The 25987-nt window shown below is 36.6% G+C and overlaps 1 protein-coding gene across 8 annotated transcripts in view; it reads right to left on the bottom strand.

The window, feature by feature from the left end:
• The window catches only part of LRRC28 (leucine rich repeat containing 28), a 127942-nt gene that overhangs the window by 85927 nt on the left and 16028 nt on the right, over nt 1-25987 (bottom strand). For 6 of the 8 annotated variants that reach the window (XR_004261153.1, XM_032252832.1, XM_032252835.1 and 3 more), the window contains 3 exons: nt 17820-17860; nt 7967-8004; nt 7303-7440 (listed from right to left, as the gene is read on the bottom strand). The exons of 1 other annotated variant lie outside the window; for it this stretch is intronic. Coding sequence is in view for 5 of the 7 variants with exons in the window: in XM_032252832.1 (XP_032108723.1) it covers nt 7303-7440; nt 7967-8004; nt 17820-17860 (217 nt within the window). In the remaining 2 variants the exon portion in view is untranslated. The remainder of the gene's footprint in view (nt 1-7302; nt 7441-7966; nt 8005-17819; nt 17861-25987) is intronic. One more of the 8 variants, XM_032252836.1, reaches the window with a different exon arrangement.

The raw sequence follows: 25987 nt of genomic DNA, 5'->3' as shown, positions 1-25987 counted from the left end.
TAAGAAAGGACACAAAATTCCATTCCTATAAAGCTACAGGGGTTCAACTGGAGAACACATAAATTTTAAGAAAAAAATGGTAATAAATTTGACTACATTTGAAGCCTGGGTTTTAGGAACAACACACGCTAGTTAAATGTGGTACACATTTCTGTCTGTGCATACTTTCAGCCATTAAAACACAACAGATTCAAGCTTTTAACTTGGGCTAGAAATCTTTCCTTTTTTGGTATACAAAACAACTTTTTGAGGATAAAAGTATTTTTTAAAAATAGGCTGATTCATATGCCAGATGTAAGCAACATCTTTTCTGACTGCTGGCTACTTTTTGTTGTTACTGTAACCTTCTCTCATGGTAATTCAGAGTATTTACAGCAAATCATAAAGGTGTCAGGTTTCTTTTGACTATCAAAGATTGGCTCCTCTTTCTGTCTCCTCAAACATCCATTGAACTTTGTGGTGTTTAGTGAGATTTAATCAGAAAGGGGCCCCTACACTGATGGAAGCCTTTCCCCAATAATCCTTTATTTGTAGGTACATAGTAATTCTCTTCATAATAGATTACATAATTTTATATAATCAAATTACAAAATGTCATTGGAAGAAAATTAGTTTTGTTTAAATATATTCTATGACAAATAATGTTACAGTTTTTATGCCAGGTATAGGGAAAAGCAATACATTAATGTTTTAAGTGGTACATGCTTAACAGCAGCAACAACAAAAACATACATATGAAAGAATGCAGGGAAACAATCAGATGAAAAGTTAAAGGACATCTAATAGGACTTCTACTTCCAGACATGACAGCGTAACTGATACCATATGCGCCTTCCACTAAAACACAATAACCTACTTAAAAACATATGAAGCAAGTGTTTTCAAGCAATGGACAGGCAACCTGGAACTACAATCCTTAAAATCTAGGGAACACAAGAGGCAAGCCCCATGTTGGACCTGAATTTCTGCCATGGGGCATATTTTGGGCCACAGCACAGGGAAACAGAACCTAAACAGCTGCAGTCTCACGGAACTGAAGAGGCAAAGATCAGAGTTGGGGGCAAGTGAAGCACCTGGAAGATGCAGGGCATCAAAGATGAAAGGCTGTGAGGAGGTAAAGAGGGTGCTATGATCTCAATGTTTGTGTCCTCACCTCTAAATGCATATGTTGAAATATGGTCACCAATGCAATGGTATCAGGAGGTGGAGCCTTGGGGAGGTCCTAAGGGTGAAACCCTCATGAGTGGAATTAGTGCCCTTACAAAAGATGCCTCAGAGAGTTGCCTTGCCCCATTGCACCACATGAGAACATGGTGAAAAAGTGTCATTTATGAATCAGAAAATAAGCCCTCTCCAGATACCAAATCTGCTGGCACCTTGATCTTGGACTTTCCAGCCTCCAGAATTCAGCAATACCTTTCTGTTGTTTATAAGATATCCCATTTACAGTATTTGTTTACAGCAGCCTGAATGGATTAAGACAGAGAAGCATAAAAGCTAGCATACTGGAGAGCATAAAAGAAACAGTAAGTAGAAGTCAGATCAACAGACATCTTCCGATCTTGAGATAAGGGCAAAAAAGATTAAAAAAAAAGAAGTTCAGTGACCTGTAGAAGAATACCAAATTATCTAATGTGTGTAACCAGAGGAGTTCCAGAAACAGAAGAAATGCGGAACAGAAAAATATTTGAAGAAATAACAACAGGAAACTTGCCAATTTGGGAATAAAGAAAACCCCAAGTAGGATAAATGTAAAAAATCCTCTATCAAGACACATCATATACAAACTGCTAACACCAAAGATAAAGAGAAAAGATAAGGTTAAAGAGAGAATCTAAATGCAGCCATAGAAAAAGATAGAGGGTGCAATGATACAAATTACGGCTGACTTCTCATCAGAAACAATGGTGGCCAGGAGACAATGGAAGATCTTCCTTAAAGTGCTCAAAGAAAAAATCTTGTCAATTTAGAACTTTATTTCTAGAGAAAATATTCTTCCAAAATGAAAGTGAAGTAACATTTTTGCGTAAAGAAAAACTGAGATAGTTCACTGCCAGTAGAACTGCACTAAAACAAATACTAAAGGAAGTACTTCGGGCTGAAGAGAAATGACAGATGGAAACTAGATCTAGAGGAAAAAGTGGGCAGGTGCAGTGGCTCATACCCACCTGTAATCTCAGTGATTTAGGAGGCCAGGAAATTGAGATCAGCTTGGGCAATACAGAGAGACTGTGTCTCTTAAGAAAAAAAAGAATGAAAAGCACAGAAAATGGTGAATATTCAGGTAAATTTTTTTTTTAGTTTTTTAAAGACATGCAAAAATAACTATCTTATGGAGTTTACAACATATATTGAAATAAAATATATGACACAGTAGTTACAAAAGGAGACTAAAAGGAAGTATATTGTTGTAAAATATGTCTAACAATACATAAATGCATACAATTAATATGAAATGGTACAATATTCTAAATGTAGTAAGTTAAGGGAGCATATTGTAAACCTAGAGAAAAGCCAATGGAGGAAATTAAATGGAATACTAAAACATACTGAAGTAATCCAAAAATAGAAAGGAGGCAAAGAGGAACCAAAAACAAATTGTGGAAGCCAGCTGGGAAGAAGGGGGACTTAATTCCAATTTGAAAATAGAAACTCCAAGAGATCATCACTGTCACCCTAAAACAAGCTGAATAAAAACCCATCAGAGACTGAAGACTTGGGGAAATCTAAATCAACTCCAAACAGTGAGAAGTGCATTTTAAAAGAGAAAATATCCTCAGCTGCCATCATCCCTGACTGAAATAGAGGTGGGAAGAGAAATCTGCCACAGACAAGGGTTAAAGAGAAACCATACGTGGACATACTCCTGTAGAACCCAGAGGATCCGTAGGTACAGAAAGACTGTACTATTAATAAATCCATCTGCTCAACAGACACACACACACACGTGCACACACACACACACACACACACACACTCTGTCCCACCAACCTTTACCAAAAATGAGGGCAAGAAAAGAGAGCGAGAGCTGAAATAATCTCCTCGTGTACTCTAGGCTTCCAGCAAGAAAAAACCTTGAGGACAGGTGATAACAGAAAAGCCAAGAGAAACTTCTCAGAGGCAAGACCCACCTTCACAGAGTGCAGGGCAATGATAGTCAACCTTTATAGGCCAAGGATGGAGCAGTAGGGCTGAAAGAGCTCTCAAGGCACAGAAAGCCAGAAACCAAACGAGAGCAAAGAGAATTCCTCAGCAACTGACCCTGCTGGCAGTGGGTCTTTAAAGCAGGAAGATACTTCCTATAATTCAAAAAGATTTGGAATAGCCCATAAATACATGAGAAGGTGCTAAACAACATTAGTCAAGTGAGATACATGCAAATTAAATAAAATTTTTTAAAAATGCAATACTACTTCACACCCACTATGATGGCTAAAAAAAAAAAAAAATAGGCAACACCAAATGTTGGCATGAATGTGGAGCAACTGCACCTCTCACTTATCACTGAGAGAACAGTGTAAAACGGCATAACCACTTTGAAAACTAATGGGCAAATTTTAAATATTGGATATAAAATTATATTCAAAAGCCTTTCAAGAACAACAAAGAAACATGGTAAAATGTTAAGTCTTTTAAGAGAATATAACATGACAAATCTGCATATAATGGCATGGACTATGGAGAAGGGGCTTACCAAAAGGTATCAACTGGTACCTACTGTAATCAAATAGGTACAACATCACAGACCCTCGCATGTCTTTCCCACATTTAGAATACTCTCCCATAGTATGTCTCCAAACATAATCCAACATTTAAGGGATGTATACTTAGCCCCTTACATACTTAAATCATACCATCTGAAATCATCTCATGAGATGTATAAAGTGAATCAAATAATTAGTAAGATCTAGTTCACTGCTACTCACGGTGGTCAAGAAAGAATAAAGCCTATATACATGCCTCAATCAAAAGTTCCTATCCAAAATGTATTAACTAGTAATGTATGTAATTTTATTCAAAACAAGCAAAAGCAAACACAAATAGAAACCAAGCTAGGAAAATAAAATCACAAGTATATGCCTCAAATTTATTGCGTAACAGATGAAATATAAATAAATTATATGGAAGTAGTCATGAAACATATACCTTTCACTGGTTATTAGGAAGCAGTCAGTGATATTAGAAGTAAATCCTTAACCTCTAAGAATATATAATGGAAGGAAATGACCATATTCTACCACGTTTTAATATTACAGGAAAAGAATATTACAACACACAGAACAATGGTTTATCACAGAATTGTTTTTTGTCGGGGGGGTGGGGACAGAGTCTTACTCAGTTGTCCAGGCTGGAATGCAGTTCAGTGCAGCCTTGATCTGCTGGGCTCAAGCAACTCTCCTGCCTCAGCCTCCCAAGTAGTTAGGACTAAGGCATGTGTCACCACATGTGGCTAATTTTTTTTTTATTGTTGGTTTTTAATAGAGATAAGGCATCACTATATTGCACTAGTTTCAAACTCCTGGCTTCAAGTGATTCTCTTGCCTCAGCTTCCCAAAGTGGTGGGATTACAGATACGAACTACCATGACCAGCAGAATTGTACTTTTTGCATATTCTTTAAATGTATGTTAAAAAAAAAGTTCATAAATACAGCAATATATTCATGCATCTTGGTTGCATAACATATCTTTTTTTTTTTTTTTTTTTGAAACAGAGTTTTGCTCTTTTTACCCAGGCTGGAGTGCAATGGTGCGATCTCGGCTCACCGCAACCTTCGCCTCCTGGGTTCAGGCAATTCTCCCGCCTCAGCCTCCTGAGTAGCTGGGATTACAGGCACGCGCCACATGCTCAGCTAATTTTTTGTATTTTTAGAAGAGACGGGGTTTCACCATGTTGACCAGGAACCTCTTGACCTCGTGATCCACCCGCCTCGGCCTCCCAAAGTGCTGGGATTACAGGCGTGAGCCACTGCACCCGGCCGTATAATATATCTTATATAAGTTTCATGTATGAAAATGTTAGGAAAATCTTAAGTATTGTCTTTACTGATACATTTTCTAGGCAATCTTCAAAAGAGTATCTCATTTTCTGGGTATCTGAACGCACAAACTTGATGAAAGCTAGAATGATGAAACACCACTGGCCTGATGATATACAGTAAACTCATAGGAAAGAACATATTCCTATTTTGTGTCAAAAAATTTATATTTAGTTAGAAAAAATAAGACATTCACTATATAAGGGTAAAAAAAATATTTTTTAAAACACAGTCACTGCTGACCAATGCCATTTTTTTGCTTTTGTTTTTGAGGCAGAGTCTCACTCTGTCACCAGGATGGAGAGCAGTAGCGTGATCTCGGCTCACTGCAACCTCTGCCTCCAAGGTTCAAGCAATTCTCCTGCCTCAGCCTCCTGAGGAGCTGAGACTACAGGCGCATTATCACCACACCTGGCTAATTTTTGTATTTTTAGTAGAGATGGGGTTTCATGATGTTAGCCAGGCTGGTCTCAAACTCCTGACTGCAAATGATCCACCCACCTCAGCCTCCCAAAGTGCTGGGATTACAGGCATAAACCACTGCACCTGGGCTGACTGGTGCCATTTTTATACACAGTATTTAATCTATATATTAAGGCCAGAACATAAAGTCTAAAAATTAATCCGTTAGTTTAATTTAAAAATTTCTGTATTTGGGCCGGGCGCGGTGGCTCAAGCCTGTAATCCCAGCACTTTGGGAGGCCGAGGTGGGTGGATCACGAGGTCAAGAGATCGAGACCATCCTGGCCAACATGGTGAAACCCCGTCTCTACTAAAAATACAAAAAATTAGCTGGGCATGGTGGTGCGTGCCTGTTAATCCCAGCTACTCAGGAGGCTGAGGCAGGAGAATTGCCTGAACCCAGGAGGCTGAGGTTGCGGTGAGCCAAGATCGCGCCATTGCACTCCAGCCTGGGTAACATGAGTGAAACTCTGTCTCAAAAAAAAAAAAAAAAAAAAATTTCTGTATTTGAAAAAACTTTGCAGAACGTATTTGTACAATCACAAAGAAATATCATAGACTTTTTCATTCATGGGTTTAACATGCATAGTTTTTAACATTCTCATGTAACCCTGAAGTTCTATGACAGGTAGTAATTTGTAATTTTATTTGAGTCACATATTTCATTTAGATACACTAAAAGGCTGGTTGGTATTCCTGAAAGAGTAAATATAATATCAGACAAATTAACATCTGTATCTCTCTCTGCTCATTCTTGAATACACAGTAACTTTAATATAATACCTGAAGTATACAATTTTTATTTTTTAATTATCATCTTTTTTAATATGGGAAATCACATATGACAGTGGAATTTGCAAATATGTGGATTCACAAAGCAAGGTCTCTGGATGTTCCTCCCAAGAAATCAAAGGGTTTAAGGGTGGCTCTCAATAAAATGCAAGATTTTAGTACTATCTATCTATAAAGTACATCATAATCTACTTACATGTTCAACAGGAAGAACTGACAATTCTAAGGTTCAAATTTAACTGGTTCTACTAAATTTTAGCGTGATTCCTTTTAAAATCAAAGTTAACGTATATTATGTCAGGTGTGGTGACTCACGCCTGTAATCCCAGCACTTTGGGAGGCCGAGGCAGGTAGATTACTTGAGATTAGGAGTTTGAGACCAGCCTGGCCAACATAGCAAAGCTCTGTCTCTACTAAAAATACAAAAATTAGCTGGGTGTGGTGTCATGCGCCTGTAGTCCCAGCTACTCAGGAGGCTGAGGCATAAGAATCGCTTGAACCCGGGAGACAGAGGCTGCAGTGAGCTGAGATCACACCACTGCACTCCAGCCTGGGCAACAGAGCAAGGCTTTGTTTAAAAAGAAAAAAAAAAAGTTACTGTACATTAGCTACCTCACTGGAGAATAAGAAAACATTGTATGTATCTGACTTTTGGATAGTAAAATAATTATATCATGCAAAGCTCACCTAAATTCTCTTATGTGAAATTCAGAACTGAAGCAGCTCTTCGTACAAATATTTTGCCAGAGCAGCAATTCAAAGCGATATTGATTGCAATGCACAACTGTACTAATTGTAGCCCTATCTAAAATATGTTATCTTCTTCCATTTGCATCAGAAAAAAGACTCTTAGTAATATTTCACCAACATTCCTTAGTTTCATCTTCAAACAAATGAACAACTACTTACAAATACATCTATAGCCCACTGCCTAGCCATACAGTGAGAAACATACATAAATATAGACTTACAATAGATAAGAAACTATTGTGTGCTATAGATTATGATTACCTGGAGGTAGGAATTGCAGCTGGTTATTAGCCAATCGAAGATGACGTAAAGCTCGCAGACGACCAATTTCTGGGCAAACAATTTCTAAGGCATTGTCACTAAGATCCAGACATTGGAGTTTTACAAGGGACCCAATGGCTTCAAAGAGAAAAGGAGAAGGCAAAATGAATTTGACTCAAGTATTACATCAAATCTTTAATGCAAGTATTCCAAGTTAAAATATTTTACTACTTAACAGCTTTGTATCAGCTGCTCACAAAATAGTAAAAACACAGATCAAACTAAGTTTATAAAAGTGATAAATACTTCTACCTCAAGATAAAATATAACTTAAAATACAGCACAAATAAAAACATTAAAACTAAAATAATTCAAGAAATGATACACAGGTACTTTTTTATCTGACCAGAATTCTTAACTGGATTTATTAAATTTAGAATTTACTTTATTATCTACATAATAGCAATTTATCTAATAATAGTACACCTAACCATTATAACCATTTTAGACTTATTCATTTAACTACAGTTCTTAAAAGAACTTATTAGAAAAAAAAAGTTTTAAAACTAATAAATTAAGGGTTTCTTAAAATTAAAATTTGTTGTATTACAAAGCAAAGCTTAAATTATATTATCTTCTACCTAAAAATTCTAAGTAAACGTACCTTCTGGTACCACAACTATGTTATTTGAGTGCAGGTATCTAGGAAGGAAAAAGAAAAAAAACAGCCATTATCATCAGGCACTCTTGCCAGATCAGTTTATAAAATGCTCACTTAGAAATTTATCAAATATAAATAGGCCGCAACTTTCACACCCTACTCTAATGCATCAACATACAATACATGGCTATCACAGCTAACTAATAATACTTTGAGAATAATATTTTGTATCAGAATTGCAAATATTAAATATATTTACTGATTCAGTTATTTTAAAATAAAAGCATACATAATAAATAAACTATAAGGATTTTTTAACTTCATAACACAAATTACTAGTTTTTCCAGTTCATTTTCTTCAGGTTTTTAAAAATATACTTGTGTGAAGAAAAATCAACATCTATTGTGTAAAGGAAGATGAGCTTTTCATTTCTATAAAATAACTTTACAAAATAAGATATTTCTAGCTAGCATGCATACGGAGAACCAACAACGGAGAGATTAAACACTCATCATTTACAGTGTCTGTAGAAATACTCAACTGCAAAGGTATAGAATTTATTTCATGGCAAAAGAAATTTTGTAACAAGAAATTAGCCGGTTCTCTTAAAAATTTTCTTTTTCACAGAGGCTGAGAAGTCTAGCAAGCCTAAGTAACACTTTTCCCACTACAATGTCTTTAGCACACTCTGGTGGAGACATCCTGCAATCAGTAACCAACTACTCAGAGCAAAACAAGTGACTGCTGGAGATCATATAGCAATAGTTTAAGAAAATAATTTACATCATTGATTAAGAGACAAGAGAACTAGATTTTAGTAAACTTTATTTTCAAACCTATGGTTTTACTGTATTTTAAAAATAAATATTTATAAAGTATTTAAAAATAGAATTTAGTTTTCTTCTGCATTTTTAAAAATCTAATATTGAATGTTAAAATGTCAATAAACACAAAATAAGAAAGAAAATTAATTATTTCATAAAGATTATTTTATGTTGAATTAAATCAATTTTGTAGAAGGTTAACTAACCTGCTGGAATAACACAATTTAAATAAGTCCACCATTTACTCTATGATATATTTCATTCCTTGCTCTGTGTATATGAAATGATTACACATTTTAAAATCAATACTCTTTAAACATTAATTTTAGGAAGGAATACCCAAATCAAAACAGAAAACAGGTTTAAAAATTTTTTTCAACAAAATACTTGCCTCCATTCAAGTTCTGGCTATAAAAAAAGACCTTAAAATGTCCAAATCAAAATATGAAGTAAAGTACCCACTATTATCATTAGAATTTTTCAAATAGACTTTAAAACATTAAATTTATCTACATATAATGAAGATGCTGTATGAAATAATACACAGGCTGCCAAGGAAGCATCGTTAAAGTCTGTCCTCCCACTGCCATCATGTCTATGTCGGTCTCCCGAAGAGCCCAAACAGCTATGTAAGCTCTTCACTGGAGGCCTGAGCTTTGAAACAACCGATAAGAGCCTGAGGAGCCATTCTGAGCAATGGGGAATGCTCGCAGACTGTGTGATCATGAGAGATTCCAACACCAAGTGCTCCAGGGGCTTTGGGCTTGTTGCTGTGTCACTGTGGAGGAGGTGGAAGCAGCCATGAATGCAAGGCCACACAGGTGGATGGAAGAGTTGTGGAATCAAAGACAGTTGTCTCAAGAGAAGATTCTCAAAGACCAGGTACCCACTTAACTGTGCAAAAGATATTTGCTGGTGACATTAAAGAAGACACTAAAGAACATCACCTAAGAGGTTATTTTTAACTGTATGGAAAAACTGAAGTGATGGAGATCACGACTCATCGAGGCAGTGGCAAGAAAAGGGGCTTTGACTTTGTAACCTTTGATGACCATGACTCCGTGGATAAAACTGTTATTCAGAAATACTATAATGTGAATGGCCACAACTGTGAAGTTATGAAAGCCTTGTCAAAGCAAGAGATGGCCAGTGCTTCATCCAGCCAAGAGGTTGAAGTGGTTCTGGAAATTGTGGTGGTGTTCGTGGAGGTGGTTTTGATGGGAATGACAACTTTGGTCATGATGGAAACTTCAACAGTCATGGTGGCTTTGGTGGCAGCCATGGTGACAGTGGATACGGTGGCAGTGGGGACGGCTACAATAGATTTGGTAATGATAGAAGCAATTCTGGATGTGGTGGAAGCTACAATGATTTTGACAGTTACAATAGTCAGTCTTCGAATTTTAAACCCATGAGGGGAGAAAACTTTGGTGGCAGAAGCTCTGGCTCCTATGGTGGTAGAGTTCAGTGCTTTACCAAACCACGAAATTAAAGTGATTATGCCAGTTCCAGTAGCAGCAGTAGCTATGGCAGTGTCAGAAGATTTTCATTACTGCCAGGAAACAAAGCTTAGCAGGAGAGGAGAAAAGTGGCAGGGAAGCTACAGGTTACAACAGTTTTGTGAACTCAGCCAAGCACAGTGGTGGCAGGGCCTAGCTGCTACAAAGAAGACATGTTTTAGACAAACACTCACGTATGTGGGCAAAAAGTTTGAGGACTGTGTTTGTGACTAATTGTGTAACAGGTTATTTTAGTTTCTGTTCTGTGGAAAGTGTAAAGCATTCCAACAAAGGGTTTTAATGTAGATTTTTTTTCTGCACCCATGCTGATTGCTAAATGTGGTAGTCTCATCATGACACTGAATAAATGTGTCTTTAAAAAAATAGTACAGAGTGTTGCCAATCCTGACCGCACGTTAGAATCATCGGGGATCTTATTGGTGTCCAAGATCATCCTGTAGCAAGTGAAACATCTTCTCAACTCAAAAAATCCTCATGTACAACCAATTAGGAACCATTACTAATGGTTCAGGGGATCAGACAGTGGGCTCTGAAGCCACACTGCTTGTACCCTAATAGCCATGTGACTATGGAGAAATTACTGAACTGCTCTCTCTCCTAATCTATGATGTTGTAGGGACTAAATGAATTAATAAATGTAAAGCTCTTAGAATACTGCTTGGCTCCTAGTAAGAGTTAAGTAAGTGTACTTGTTATTGTTGTTATTATAGTTATTGTGAGTCATTTGTAATCATAGGCATAGGACTTTCAAATATAAGTCACTTCCCTTTACTTAATTTTGGTAATTTCAGAGTAGTTGAAATGTTGATGTTTCGATGTTTTTATTATGTTCCTCTTCTACTCAAAAAATGCAGGAACTCTCATTCATTGTTTGTGGGAATGTCACTTTGGGGTATACCCACTTTGGAAAATGGCTTGGCAGCTTTTTAAAATAATGTTAAATATAGATATTTACTTAATAGGAATATTCCAAAGTCAGTTTTTTAGTTTTGACAAATGTACCATGGAATTCTAAGATGCTAACAACAGGACACACTGGATAAGGGGTATACCAGAATGCTCTGTACTATGTTTATAACTTTTCTGTAAATATAAAATTGTTCCTAAATAAAAAAGCTATTTAAAAAAACTTTTTAAGGAATAGGACTTCTACTTTCAGTCAGGATGAATAACAGCAATGGGGTAAACAAGATTTACCCAACTGTTATAAACAACAAGAAAACCAGATGAAATACAGTCATGTGCCACTTAATGGCTAAGATATATTCTAAAAAATGTGTCATTATGTGATTTCCTTGTTGTGCAAACATCACTGGGTGTTCTTACACAAACCTAGATGGTATAGCCTACTACACACCTAGGTTAGAAAGCGTAGTCTACTGCTCGTAGGCTGCAAGTCTGGAGAGCGTGTTACTGTACATGTACATGTAACAGGTACTGTACATATTACAACTGTAACACAATCAGACAACTGATACAAAATGTATTTGTTCATCTAAACATGTAAACATAGAAAAGGTATAGTAAAAACACAGTATTATAATCTTACAGGACCATCATTATACATGCAGTCTGTCAGACACATGTATACAAAATGTATTTGTGCATCTAAACATGTAAACATAGAAAAGGTATAGCAAAAACACAGTATTATAATCTTACGGGACCATCATTATAGATGTGGTCTGTCGCTGACCAAAACATCATTATGCTGTGCATGACTGTACATGAAACAATTATTTTCAGACATTAACAAAGGCAACTAGGACTACATTCCCTAAGAGAAACGAAGTAAGCCACATAATCTCCCTAGCCTTCTTCTTAGAGGCAAATTCTGGACTGCAGAACAGGAAGGAGATTCCAAAGTACAGAAGTCTCACTGAGTTATGGAGACATACATCAGAGTTCAGGGAACCTGAGGCAACTGGAAGTTGTCGGGTAAAGTTCTGAAGAAGAGAGAACTACCGCTACAAAAAAAAAAAAAAAAAACCCTCCAAAAATTTAAATAAGGAATCCCTTGGCCTTATTCATGGCTGAATTCTAAAACAAACACACATAAGAGAAACTCCAGCAGGGTGCAGTGGGTCATACCTGTAACCCCAGATACTTGGGAGGCTAAAGCAGGAGGATCATTGAGGCAAAGAATTCAAGACCAGCCTGAGCAATGTAATGAGACCCCCATCTCAAAAAATAATAGAACAAAAATAAGAGGAACTCCAGGCAAAAAGCAGCTGAAAATCAGTTAACTAAACAGTATGCAAAGCTCACACAGGGTTGAGAGACATTTAAGTTCTGAGCAAGTGTACCAAATCCTTGTTAATCATTTGAGGTATTCAAGAGAGATCCTAGAAAGTTCATGCCTTAGTAATAGGGCTAACCTACACACCTATTCTAACAAAGCATAAAAATAAGCCATAAAAGGATGAAAATAAACTGCAAATCACTGCATGCCAGAAAATAAAAAAAGACAATAAAATTTAGACTCTCAAAAATGCAAAATTTATAAGGTCCATCATCCAATCAAAAAGTATTAGATATGCCAAGATCAGGAAAACATGACCCATAACCAGGAAAAAAACCAGTCAGTACAAATAGAACCAGTATGACACAGATGACAGAATTAGCAAACAGGACATTAAAATAGCTATAATAACTATATTCAGCTATTTAAATGAAAATATGAACACTGTAAGAACCGCAAGATATAAAGAAGAACAAATGGAACTTCTAAAGATCATAAATACATTAACAGGCTGGGCACAGTGGCTCACTCCTATAATCCCAGAGCTTTGGGAGGCTGAGGCAGGAGGACCACTTGAGCCCAGGAGTTTGAGGTTACAGTGAGCCATGATTGCATCACTGCATTCCAGTGTGACTCCTGGAACCGTGTAAGACCCTGACTCAAACACATACACACACACACACACACACACACACACACACACACACACACACCCACCCACCCACCCCCCCCAGCCTGGGCAACATAGCAAGACCTCATGCCTATGAAAAAATTTTAAATTTTAGCTGGGCATAGTGGTGCATGCCTGTAGTTCTAGCTACTTGGGAGGCTGAGATGGGAGGATCCCTTGAGCCCAGGAGATCAAGGCTGCAATGAGCTATGATACTGCTCCTGCACTGCAGCCTGGGTGACAGAGTAACACCCTGTGTCTTACAATTAAAAAAAAAATCAATAACCAAAGAGAAAACTCGACTGAGTGGGGTTAGTATAGCACATTAGATGTTAAAGAAGAAAATATTACTGTTAACACTGAGAATACAATTTGTCCAAACTGAAACACATAGGAAATAAAAGACTGAAAAGGAAATGAAGAGTCTTAGTGACTTCAGGGCAATATTAAACAGTCAAACAAACATGTAAGAGTTCTATAAGCAAGGGCCAGGAACAGGGTATATAAATAAATATCTGGGCCAGGCACGGTGGCTCATGCCTGTAATCCCAGCATTTTGGGAGGCTGAGGAAGGCAGGTCATGAGGTCAGGAGTTCAAGAACCAAACCCTGTCTCTACTGAAAAACATAAAAATTAGCTGGACATGGTGGCTTGTGCCTGTAATCCCAGCTATTTGGGAGGCTGAGGTAGGAGAACTGCTTGAACCAGAAACAGGGAGGCAGAGGTTGCAGTGAGCCGAGATTGTGCCACTGCACTCCAGCTTGGGCTACAGAGCAAGACTCCATCAAATAAATAAACAAACAAACAATGTCAACAGTTTTCCAAATTTGATGAAAACTGTGAAGACACAACCCCAACAAGCTCAATGAACCTCAAAGGCAAGAAAGTGGAAAACCACAACAAGATACACCTAAATAAAATCCCTTAAAACTAGTGTAAAAATGAAAATTCTTCAAAGTAGCCCAAGGGACAAAAAGACACATTACAGACAAAGGAACAAATGTAACAACTGTAGATGTTTCTTCAGAAACTATGCAAGCCAGGAAATAATGAGTATCATGGAAGTGCTGATAGGAAAAAAAAAAACAAAAAAACTGGTCACTAAGAATTCTAATCCCAGGGGAAAAAATATTAAAAATAGAGACAAATATACAATTAAAAACTGTAAGACTTTTAGAGGGGAAAAAAGAAAAACATGAGAAAGTCTTTGGGACCTAGAGCTAGACAGAGAGTTTTTAGAATTGCCATTAAAAGCAGGACACATAAAAGCAAAAAAATGATAAACTAGACCTCATCAAAATACAAAACTTTTGCTCTGCAAAAGAACATAAAGAGGATAAAAAGACAAGCTATACACTGTGAGAAAATATTTGTAAACAACATATAAAACAGAAAGCTAGTTTATAAAGAACTCTTAAAACTGAGAAGTAAAAAATATATATCTATATAATCAGAACATGAGCAATAGACATGGACAATTTACCAAAGAAAATATGCAGATGGCAAGTATATGAGGAGATGTTCAATATCATTAGTCATCATAGAAATGCAAACGAAAATTACAATGTAATAAAAACCACACATCTATCAAAATGATCAAAATAACAAAGACAACACCAAATACCAGTAAGATATGCAGACACTGGAACATCACACATTACCAGGGGAAATGTAAAATGGGACGGCTAATCTGGTAAATTGGCAGTTTTTTACAAAACTAAAAATTCTGAGCAAAAGTGGTAGAGTAAGAACCTCCAAAAATTCTCTTCCATAAAAACAATGAGAAACTATCAGAAATGTCCAAATGCTACATGTTCAGAACTCTGGAAATGAACCAAAGGCTTGCAGTAATACAGGGAGCACTTATTCAAGGAAAAAAAAATGACTGAACATCAGTAACAACAGTGCATTGCAGGCTTCATGGCATTTTCACTTGCTCTAGTCCTAACCCCACTCTCTTGCTCTGCAGAAACCCAAAAAACCAACAGCCCACTATCAAGGAGAAAAGCAGTAGCGAGGGGGTAGGACCACATTAGAGTGCTTTCAAAACTTCATTCTCAGAGAACTGCCAAAGATTTGTCTCATGGTTCCCTGCAAGACCCACTCGCAAGGCTGTCTTTATTCAATCTGACTGGGAGCTTGCCCAGTGCAAAAACCATCGTAAACTGAAACAAATTATAGGCAATTGTTTAACTTCACAGCTGCCTGAAAACAGTTGGAACCCACAACTGACAAACCAGAAACTAAAAGGAAAAGCTTTCAAAATGTGGAAACAACCCAAATGTCCATCAAATGATGAACAGATAAACCAGAAGTCATATATCTATTCAGCCATAAAAAAGGAATGGATTCTGATACCTGCTACAACATGAATAAACTCTGAAAACATTATGTTAATGCAGCCAGACACAAAAGGCTATATATTCCATTTATATAAAATATTCCATTTATAGAAAACATCCAGAAATAGGCATATCCATTGAGACAGAAAGTAGATTAGTGATTACCAGGGATTAGGGGAAAGTGTATATTTTCTCTTGCTCTTTGGTTTGCTTGCTGATGGAAGCCAGTAGCTATTTTGTGAAATATCCCGTAGAAAGGCCAAGTGGCAAGGAACAGAGGAAGTGCTCTAGCCGACAGCAAGCAAGGAATGGAGTCCTTCAGTTCAACAGCCTACAAGGAATTGAACCTGCCAATAACCACATGAATGAACAAAGAAGAAGATCCTTCTTCAGCTGAGTCGTCAGATGAGACTGCAGTCCTGGCCAACAACCTTGATTGCAGCTTTATATAATACCTGGAGGCAAAGGCACCCAGCTAAGTGAGGCCTAGATTCTGAGGACTCAGAAAATATAAGGTATTGAAGGTTTATTCTTTTACAGCACTACATTTGGGGTTAAGTTGTTAAGCAGCAATGGATAATCAACAAAGATGAATATCTGCTTAACACAATAGACTACAGATACCTTAACTATAAAGCCAGCATCTTTCTTAATGGGGAAACCCTAGAGGCATTCCCAGAAGGTCAGAAAGAAGAGAAGGATACCCATTTTCTCCAGGATACTTTCACATATTCTGGAGGAACTAACAAATGCAATAAGACTAGAGAAAGTAATTAAAGGGATAACAGTTGGAAAAGAAAAAGTAACATTATCTGTATTTTCCAACGTAAGAGTATATCACGAAAATTAATTGAAACAATAAAGATTTCAGCAAAATAGCAGGATATAAAGTTAACATGCAAAAATAAATATTGTTCATTTATACAAAACATAACCAGTTAGAAGTTTAACACACGACAAAATTCATTTACAATATTAAAAAAAACCAAAGATTGAATACTTAGTAACAGACTTTAGAAATTTTCAAAACCTAAAGAAAACTATAAAATACCTAAAGGATGCAAAAGTAGACTAAAAAGATGGAAAGACATCCTTGTTCTTAGAAATACATACTTAAGTATTTTGAGGCAAAGAAAAAGCCATGATGTATGTAACTAACTCTCAAAAACTTCAGAAAAAAATAAATATACAAAAGAATGAAAGTAAAAACCTGATAAAGCAAGTTTTGGGATCAAACACCACCAAAAGTGTTTAAATGCAATCTAATCAAGAGGAAACCAGTAAACTCAGACATCTACTTTTAAAAGACATTGTTTTTGAAAACTAACATAAACATGAACTGTGTATTAAATTATATTGAATTAATATTACTTTCCTTAGGTGTGAGAATGACATTATGTCTGTAATTTACTTTCAAATCATTCAGCTTGGTGTGGGGGGCGGGGGCAGAGGGAGACAAGACAGGTAGAAAAGGGAAAGAGAAAGCAAATGTGGAAAAATGTCAAAATTGGTTAAATTTAGGTGAAGGGTATACAGGTGTTCTTTCTATGTTTTTAACTTTCTTGTTAGTTTGAAATTTTTCAAAATAAAAGGATGGAACAAAGGAAATGACGGATGGGGGGGATAAAAGGCTAGCTTTCCTTCCTTGACCTCTTGAAAACCATGCCAAATAACAAAGGGCACAAGAAATAGCAATGCAAACCCTCCTGCAAAAAATTAGGAGGCAGCTGGGCAGAGAGAGAGATACAAGATATCTAAATTTATCTTCTTTAGTGGTAAGTTAATGGATAATTAACACTGGTGCATTAAAAAAACAAAGGCGTCAACACAGTATTCAGCATTTGGAGGTAATCATAAAAAAATCTAAAATGAAGTGTGGATGATACAGAAAAAAAGACTTTTACTGTATATTTTAAACATTTTATACTATCTGTTCATATCAACTATCACATGTAGTAGTAGTAATAACAACAGATTTTCCCAATTACATGGACTATCCAGAAAGATTCTGTGACAAAAGAAAAGGCATTTCTCATCACCTTCACTACCTTGAAGTGCAATATTTAAAATACAATATTAAATGATTAAATACTTTAAAATACTACTGGGTTTAGTAGAACCACAGGTCTACCTACATGAATACCATGATCATGATACCAAAAAATAACAAAACATTAAGATGACATATCCTATTATTTCAAATAACTTAGAATTATTTTCATTCTTGTTTTTAAAAAATTTGAATAAACAGACTCACAGTTCCACAAGGTTTGGAAGCTTCTGAGCAAGGTTTTCTGGCTGAAAATTAAAAACTCAGAATTAAATTTTATTTTTGAAAAATGTCTAAACATTTCTAATTTGTTTAAATACAAAGTACTATCTTTTTGAGGGGTGTAAATTTTGAGAAATGTTAAAATAATCAGCAGGTCTGGGTTTTATTCTTATAGAGACCATACTGCAATTTAAATTTATAAATTTGAACACTTAAATATAATGTCCCTTAGAGCAGTGGTCCCCAACCTTTTTGCTTCCAGGGACTGGTTTCATGGAAGACAATTTTTCCACAGATGGGGTTGTGGGGGCGGGGGGGGGGGGGCGGTTTCGGGATGATTCAAGCGCATTACATTTATTGTGCACTTTATTTCTATTGTTATTACATTGTAAAACATAATGAAATAATTACACAACTCACCGTAATGAAGAATCAGTGGGAGCCCTGAGCTTGTTTTCCCGAAACTAGACAGTCCCATCTTGGGGTGATGGGAGACTGTGAGATTGTCAGGCATTAGATTCTCGTAACGAGTGCACAACCTAGATCCCTCGCATGTGCAGTTCACAACAGGGTTTGTGCTAAGAGAATTTAATGCTGCTGCTGATGGGACAGGAGGCGGCATTCAGGCAGTAATGAAAGGGACTGGGAGCCGCTATAAATACACAGTTTGCCTACCACTCACCTCCTGCTGTGTGGCCCCATTCCTAACAGGCACCAGGTCTGTGAACCAGGGATTGGGGACCCCTGCCTTAGAGAAACACAGACCTCAAAATCCATTATCATGGAAGAAATAAAAATGTGCTTCACAGACACAGACAGAAGGAAGAACACCATGTGCTGATGCAGCTAGAGACTGAAGTGACACCTGAGGAGCCCTGAGAAGGAACCAACCCAAACCACACCTTGATTGTGAACTTTTTGCTTCAAGAACTGTGAGAGAATACACTTTTGTTGTTTTAAGACACCCAGTTTTTGATAATTTGTCATGGCAGCCCTAAGAGACTAATATATCCTCCAAACTCCTAAATCATGCTCCTCAAGGGAAAGTAAGGGAAAACCGCAGGGCCCTCAGGTGCCCAGACCTGACTAAGCTCCAAATTAACGGGGGAAGCTAGAGCTCATGTGGTCCAAGGGAGTGTCAGACCTGGCCACAGGTCCAGAGATCAGAGATGAGGTGTGATGTGGGAGGTACAGGAAATTGGCTATGGGCAGAAGACAGAAAAACAGACAAACCTAGGTCTCTTACTCAGAAAAAGTCGGAGCCCTGAAAGGGCTGGCCTTTCCATGAAAAGTATCCTAGAACAATTCTACACACAGGTTGAAAGCAGGCTTCTCTCTGCTGGAGGTACTGGGTATGGGAGAAAGCCTCCTGTAAATAACTGAAAACCAGACTGCAGACACATACACACACCCACATATGTACATATGCATATATATAATCTTTCTCTCTCTCTCGCTCGCGTGCTGTCACACACACACACACACACACACACACAGACACGGGGTTCAAATTTACACACGCAAAAAGATATGAGTCTAAAGACTGAAGGAGCACACTGGGTCAAACCTAATTTTTTTCATCTACATTCAAGCATACTGTAGGGTAAACTGTATATAAATAACAATGAATCAGGAATGGCTTTTTATAAGACATTAGGTCTGACCCAAGTTCCAAAAGACATAAACTGTAAGAGGCTGACATGGAATGGAGAGGAGGGTAGTGCTGGATAGCTTTTTAGGCACAAGAAGCAACATATGAAAAGCCAAAAGAGAACAAGGAACAATTGGGAAACTGCAAACACAATCCATTCTGCTATAACTCCATAACAGCACTCCTGAAGAAATCTTACATTTTCAATAATCCTGTTAGAAAAACAATCATGTCCATAGGAAAAATTAAGTGTTAGGGACTAGAAAGTAGACTACTTTAAATAATCAAGAAATTTTTCATACAGAAACTTAAATTTTTAACAATGAACACGTATCTTTTACAACTGAAAAAAATTAAAATTGAATTTTAAAATATGGTGTGTATAGTATAGCTGTTATACAATTGATTAATCAATTATATACAATTTGAGATCTAAACACTCACTAGGACAAATGACCTTAGTTTGGTATGTCTGGGTCATTGGGTATGAAGATGTATGATTTTACATAGAATGGCAAGGAACAGATCACTAAGGACTCATATTTTATACTAAGGAATAGCTTTTAAAAAATCCTGAACACAATGGAAATTCACTGGTTTATTTTAAACCAGAAAATGTCATTATTAATGTCATACTGCCATACTGGTGTATTTAAATACTTAGTAACAGTATCTCCAATAGCTTATACACACATATCCTTATCCATTTGTGATAACTAAGTATCACTGAATATGAATATTGTTATGAAGTCAGTGAAGCATTTCTGAGTACCCACTCTTGACAGTACCACTTCTATTTCGTGTTCAAACGCTGAAAGCTATGATTCTTTTTGCACCATGTTTCGATACTGATACATGTAAGGAGGTCCTTCAAAACAAGTCATTTCTCAGATGTTCCTGTGGATCTGTCTAAATCCCTGGAGGGTTTTGATTTTAGTATCAGTATCTCCCTTGAGAATATACACTTCCATTTATGGGCATACACACAAAGCATCCTAGGGAAACTAGGGAACCAGTGGGTGGAAGGCCTTAACTATAACTGTTCCTATAAAAAGGAAAGATTTTTCCAAAAAGTAATGCTGTTTAACTGTTAGACCTTCACCTATTTTCACTGGCTCATATCAATACTGTATCTGGCTAACTCACACACTCCACGGCCTTCCTTTCTGGATGTCCACTTGGCTCATCAAATAGCATTCTAATCTTTCCATGACAAACTAGTTAGCTCTTTTCAGCTGTAGCTATATACACAATTAAGCACTGAAATAATGCTTCTGCTGCCAGTAGTGCGTCTCCATGTCTTTATTAACAAGTAGGTGTATTGGGTTTTTATTTAAAAATAAGCACATTCACTTTGAGAAAATTGCAGTTCATTAGAATAATGCCTTAAAACACATACATACTTAGGTAGAGATGTCCAAAATGCCTGGCAAATAATCAGCCCTTGCACAGGCTGTGACTGACACCTAGTGGTGTTCCATAATATCACTTTGCTTTCTAATACTGTATTTTTAGCAATGTAGCTGAGAAATGCTATACGTTTTAATTTTCATACTTCTATAATTTAGGTACAGCATGTAACAGATTAGACAACAAGAAATTAATGTCAGAATTTTTGTTACTTTGTGGGTAACTAAGCTCTAATGTTGGATTATGGAAGTCACACAAACTAGCGTATCCTAATCCATAGAATTTACAAGCTATTAAGCTTTTTAATGTTTTTAAATTTGAAATCCTGATAAAAGCAATAGTCTTAAAGTACTTTTCTAATCTATTACTGTTATTTCCTTTTTTCACAATTTGAAACAGAAAAGTTTTATCAGATAAACAACATGTACTGAAATACTTCCCACTAAATTACATAAAAACTGTTTTTCTAAATCAAGCCCAGGATTCTCTTCATTAAATCTCATTTATATTATTATCTAACAACTTTTCTTTACAATAATGAAAAAGTAAACTTCAACAAGCATAGTTAGTATAAAACTTACCCTAAATTTTGAATCAATGATGCTTTACCATGTTCTTTTAGACTCCACTTAAATGGGAATGTTTTAAAATTTTGTATCTCGGAACAAATACTTCAAGTATGTTGCAAACACCACCACGTTCAGTGCTGTTTTCTGGTGGGCACTGTACAGTGCCTACTTCCTTTCCCTCTCTTTCTGAACACCTGCTAGGACTGCACATCTTTCATAAAGCTGGCCATGGCTAAGGGCTTTGCTTTGGTCAGTGAAATTAAGCCAAAGTGGAAGCCTTGACAAGATTGAGCTCAAAAGACCTCACCCCTCCCACGGTGACCACCAGATGGTGGACGTTTTGTTAGGCTTCATCCCTGAGCAGAGGCCCCAAGCTCTCAGAGGCTATACAGTGTAGACAAGAAATATGCACGCTGTTATAAGCCACGGGGACTTGGAGTTTGGCAAAACCTGCTCCATCCTGGCTTCTAACAACACATTTCAGAGTCAAAAAGTAAATGCATTTGGGTTCTTACAGCAATTGTAAAAAGTATAAGAAAGCAGAATGAATTTGGACCACTATCTCATACCATACACAAAATTAACTCAAAATGGATCAACAACTTAAATTTAAGAGCTAAAACCATACTTCATAGAAGAAAACATAAATTTCCATAATCTTAGATTTGGCAATGAATTGATAGACATTACACCAAAAGCATGAGCAACAATAGAAAAAACAGATACACAGGCTGGGTGCAGTGGCTCAAGCCTGTAATCCCAGCACTTTGGGAGGCCAAGGTGGGTGGATCATTTGAAGTCAGGAGTTCAAGACCAGCCTGACCAACATAGTCAAACCTCATTTCTACTAAAAATACCAAAAAAATTAGCTGGACGTGGTGGCGTGCACCTGTAATCCCAGTTACTCAGGAGGCTGAGGCAGGAGAATCACTTGAACCTGGGAAGCAAAGATTGCAGTGAGCCAAGATCGCACCACTGCACTCCAGCCTGGCAACAGAGTGAAACGCCACCTCCAAAAAAAAAAAAAAGTAGATACACTGAATGTCATCAAATATTAAAAACTTGTGTGCATTACAGGACATTACAAGAAAGTAAACGACAACCTACAGAATGGGAGAAAATATTTACAAATCATATATGTGGTAAGGGTCTAGCATCCAGACTATAAAAAGAATCCTTACAATTCAACAACAAAAAGACAACTGAATTAAAAAATGGGCAAAGGATCTGAATAGACATTTCTCCCAAGACAATATGCAAATGGCCAACAAGCACATGTAAAGATGTCCAACATCATTAGCATCAGGGAAATGCAAATCAAAACCACAATGAGATGGCACTTCATACCCACTAGGACAGCTGTAACACTAACAAAAAAACAGAAAATAACAAGTGTTGGCAAGGATGTGGAGAAACTGGAACCATTGTACATTGCTGGCAAGTAATGTAAAATGGCTCAGCCACTGTGGAAAAGTTTGATGGTTCCTCAAAAAGTTAAGCATAAAATTATCATAGGGCCCTGAATTCCTCTCTTATTTATATGCCCAAGAGAACTGAAAACAGGTCTTTCAACATGTACATTCATGTTCATAGCAGCATTATTCACAACAGCTAAAAGGTGGAAATAGCCTGAATGTCCATCAGTAGATGAACGGGTAAACAAATGATGGTAGAGTCATACAATGGAATCCCACTGAACCATAAAAAAAAAAAAAATGAAGTACTAACATATGCTACAACTTGGATAAACCTTGGAAACACTTTGCTAAGTGAAAGAAGCCAAATACAAAAGGTTTCATATTTTGTGATCCCATTTATATGAAATATCCAGAGTAAAACCAGAGAGAAAACAGATTGGTGGTTACCAGGTATGGGTGTGGGAAGTGAGGGTGGGAATGACAGAATGGAGAAAAATTGCTTAATGGGTAAAGGGTTTTACCCTAGAGTGAACAAAATATTTGGAACTAGACAGAGGTGGCAGCATAGATGGTGAATGTACTGAATCCTATTCTTCATAAGATTAATTTTACGTTATATCAGTTTCACCCCAATAAATTACTTGAAAAAGCTAACGAAGTTTTGGTTCTGAGGAAAGAAAAAGTACTTCACTCACAAACTACTACGACACACTCAACAAGCTTTACAGTTGGATCAATAATTTTATATCATTGCTCCTGAGCAGGTACACAGCATGAGATAAATACCATGTGTCCAGATTTTTTTAAACTGTGGTAGATCTTTTACTTGCCCATTCCTTCTACAGTATTTCTCTCCATTTTTATATATGTCATAGAGCAGTATGTATCAACAGAGGAATAGGAAACCCTAGCAGGCTAATGGTATAGAACGACAGAACCAGCATTCTTTCTTCTTTCCCAGTAGCATAACTGCCTTGAGGGTCCTAGTTACCATTACCTTTGTCTCTTAGCTCACCTCCCATTAATTACTCATTTTCCTTTGTCTCTCTCCGTGCCATGATAGAAACATTCTCTATCTGTGCTGTCCAATACGGCAGATACTAGCCACATGTAGCTATGTGATAGAGGAACTGAACTTCTAAGATCATTTTGCTTTCATTTAAATGTCGGGCTGGGTGCGGTGGCTCACACCTATAATCCCAGCACTTTTAGAAGCCGAGACAGGTGGATCATCTGAGGTCAGGAGTTCAAGACTAGCCGGGCCAACATGGTGAAACCCTGTCTCTACTAAAAACACAAAAATTAGCCAGGCGTGATGGCAGGCGCCTGTAATCCCAGCTACTTGGGAGGCTGAGGCAGGAGAATCCCTTGAACCTGGGAGGCGGAGGTTGCAGTGAGCTGAGATTGTGCCATGCACTCTAGCCTGGGCAAAACTCTGTCTCAAAAAAAAAAAAAAAAAAAAAATGTAAATAGCCACATGTGGCTGGTAGAGTGTGAATAATTCGTATCTTTATACTCATTACTAATTGTTCACTTAAACTCAACTCCTTCAAATGTAAAACAAAGAGCTACTTAACTGTACAAATGATAAATGTTTTAGATTGTTTTTCTTAGAAATAAATGCAAGTATTTGCTTAGCATTTATAGAGATTGAAATTGTCATCTTAAGAAACGTAAATGGAAAAATTTTAAGTATCTTTAAAACTGCAAATGTTTTGTGGCAAAAAATGTAAAACAAAAATCAAGACTGATATTTTTAACTTAGCAAAACTTACAGAATGAGCTCAAAATAAAAAAAAAAAAAACTATACATCCAGTACATTTACAAAAATAAAATGTTTCTAAATTTGATGGAAATTTGATTGCCAAGAAAAGATTTTCAAAAGAAAAAATAAGCAATAAAAATTGCTGAAATGCCCTTCAAGAGTTCATTTTAAAAATATTTGTTAAAACTGAAAGTTATATAAATGTCAGAAGCAAGGGTTGGAGGTTACAGAATCAAGTGTCTTATCTAGTTTTGTTTTTTAAAAAACCTATTTAATAAACATTCAATAAGTATAATTTTATAAATGAAATTTTCAAAGCAATGTAAAAATACACACAAAAATAGAACACCAAACACATTCCCATAAAGCCAGATCAATGATATAAGATTAAACCTAGCCTGAAAAATCTGTGTTTATAACATAACTGTTTGGTTTGTTGGGGTAGGGAGCATGTTCCAAGATCAGTGTATAAGTGCCTTACTTACATAATGTATGTATTTGTTGACTGATTTGATGGGACTAACATTTATTTAGGCACTGGCGTCTCACTTCTAGTACACAGGTGCTTCATTATAGTGAATGCCTGAAAAATGAATTTAAACTTGTGGAATCATACACATACCAATGGTTTTGAGTCTTTTGCTTGCAAATAACACCCTTCAAGTACAAAAGAAAATGGTCTGTTCTAAGGAAAAGACACTTAGCCGTGCCACCTCTTTCCAAACCATCCCAATCCTAACTCCCAAGGCAGAAACTACAAATTACAGGGTGTATGCTAAGTCAGGTTCCCTATAATTTATTTAAAAACCAATGAATATGTTTTAAAAATAATTCTATTAAAGCTAGACTTTTACTCACAGTAAAACTCAGACATAGGCTTTACAAAGATTAACTGGGAAAATTCACTTAACACGCAGCACCTCATTTCTCCACAGTGGATAAACGTGGTTAAATTTTAACAACATGGTAGTGCTAGGCTAGAGGTAATCAATAAATATCTACAGAATTAAAATGAAAGCTAAAGTAACTGGACCACAAATTAGGAAACCTCATTTTTGCACTGAAAAGCCATAAAAGTGACTTTAGAAACCGCCATTATCCTCTTCTTAGTTTCCTCAAAAAGAAAAATTATCTAAATTATCAATAAAGCTTCTAGCTTTAAAATCCTATGATTCCATAGAGTTATGAAACAGATGTTCATTTTCCTGAAAAATGAAAGCCTTTATGACATGTGAGAAGCTTATCTTGAGTTTGCTAATTATTTGACAAAGAATCACTGTTCCACATTACTGACAAGGAATCGGGTAACAATGAAAGAAAAGCTTCTAAAACTGAAAAT

This window comes from Sapajus apella, unplaced genomic scaffold (genome assembly GCF_009761245.1).
Source record: "Sapajus apella isolate SASKATOON/1434 unplaced genomic scaffold, GSC_monkey_1.0 scaffold80, whole genome shotgun sequence".
NCBI lineage: Eukaryota > Metazoa > Chordata > Mammalia > Primates > Cebidae > Sapajus > Sapajus apella.
Note: the sequence above shows the minus strand (reverse complement) of the source record. Positions and strands in the feature narration are given on the sequence as shown.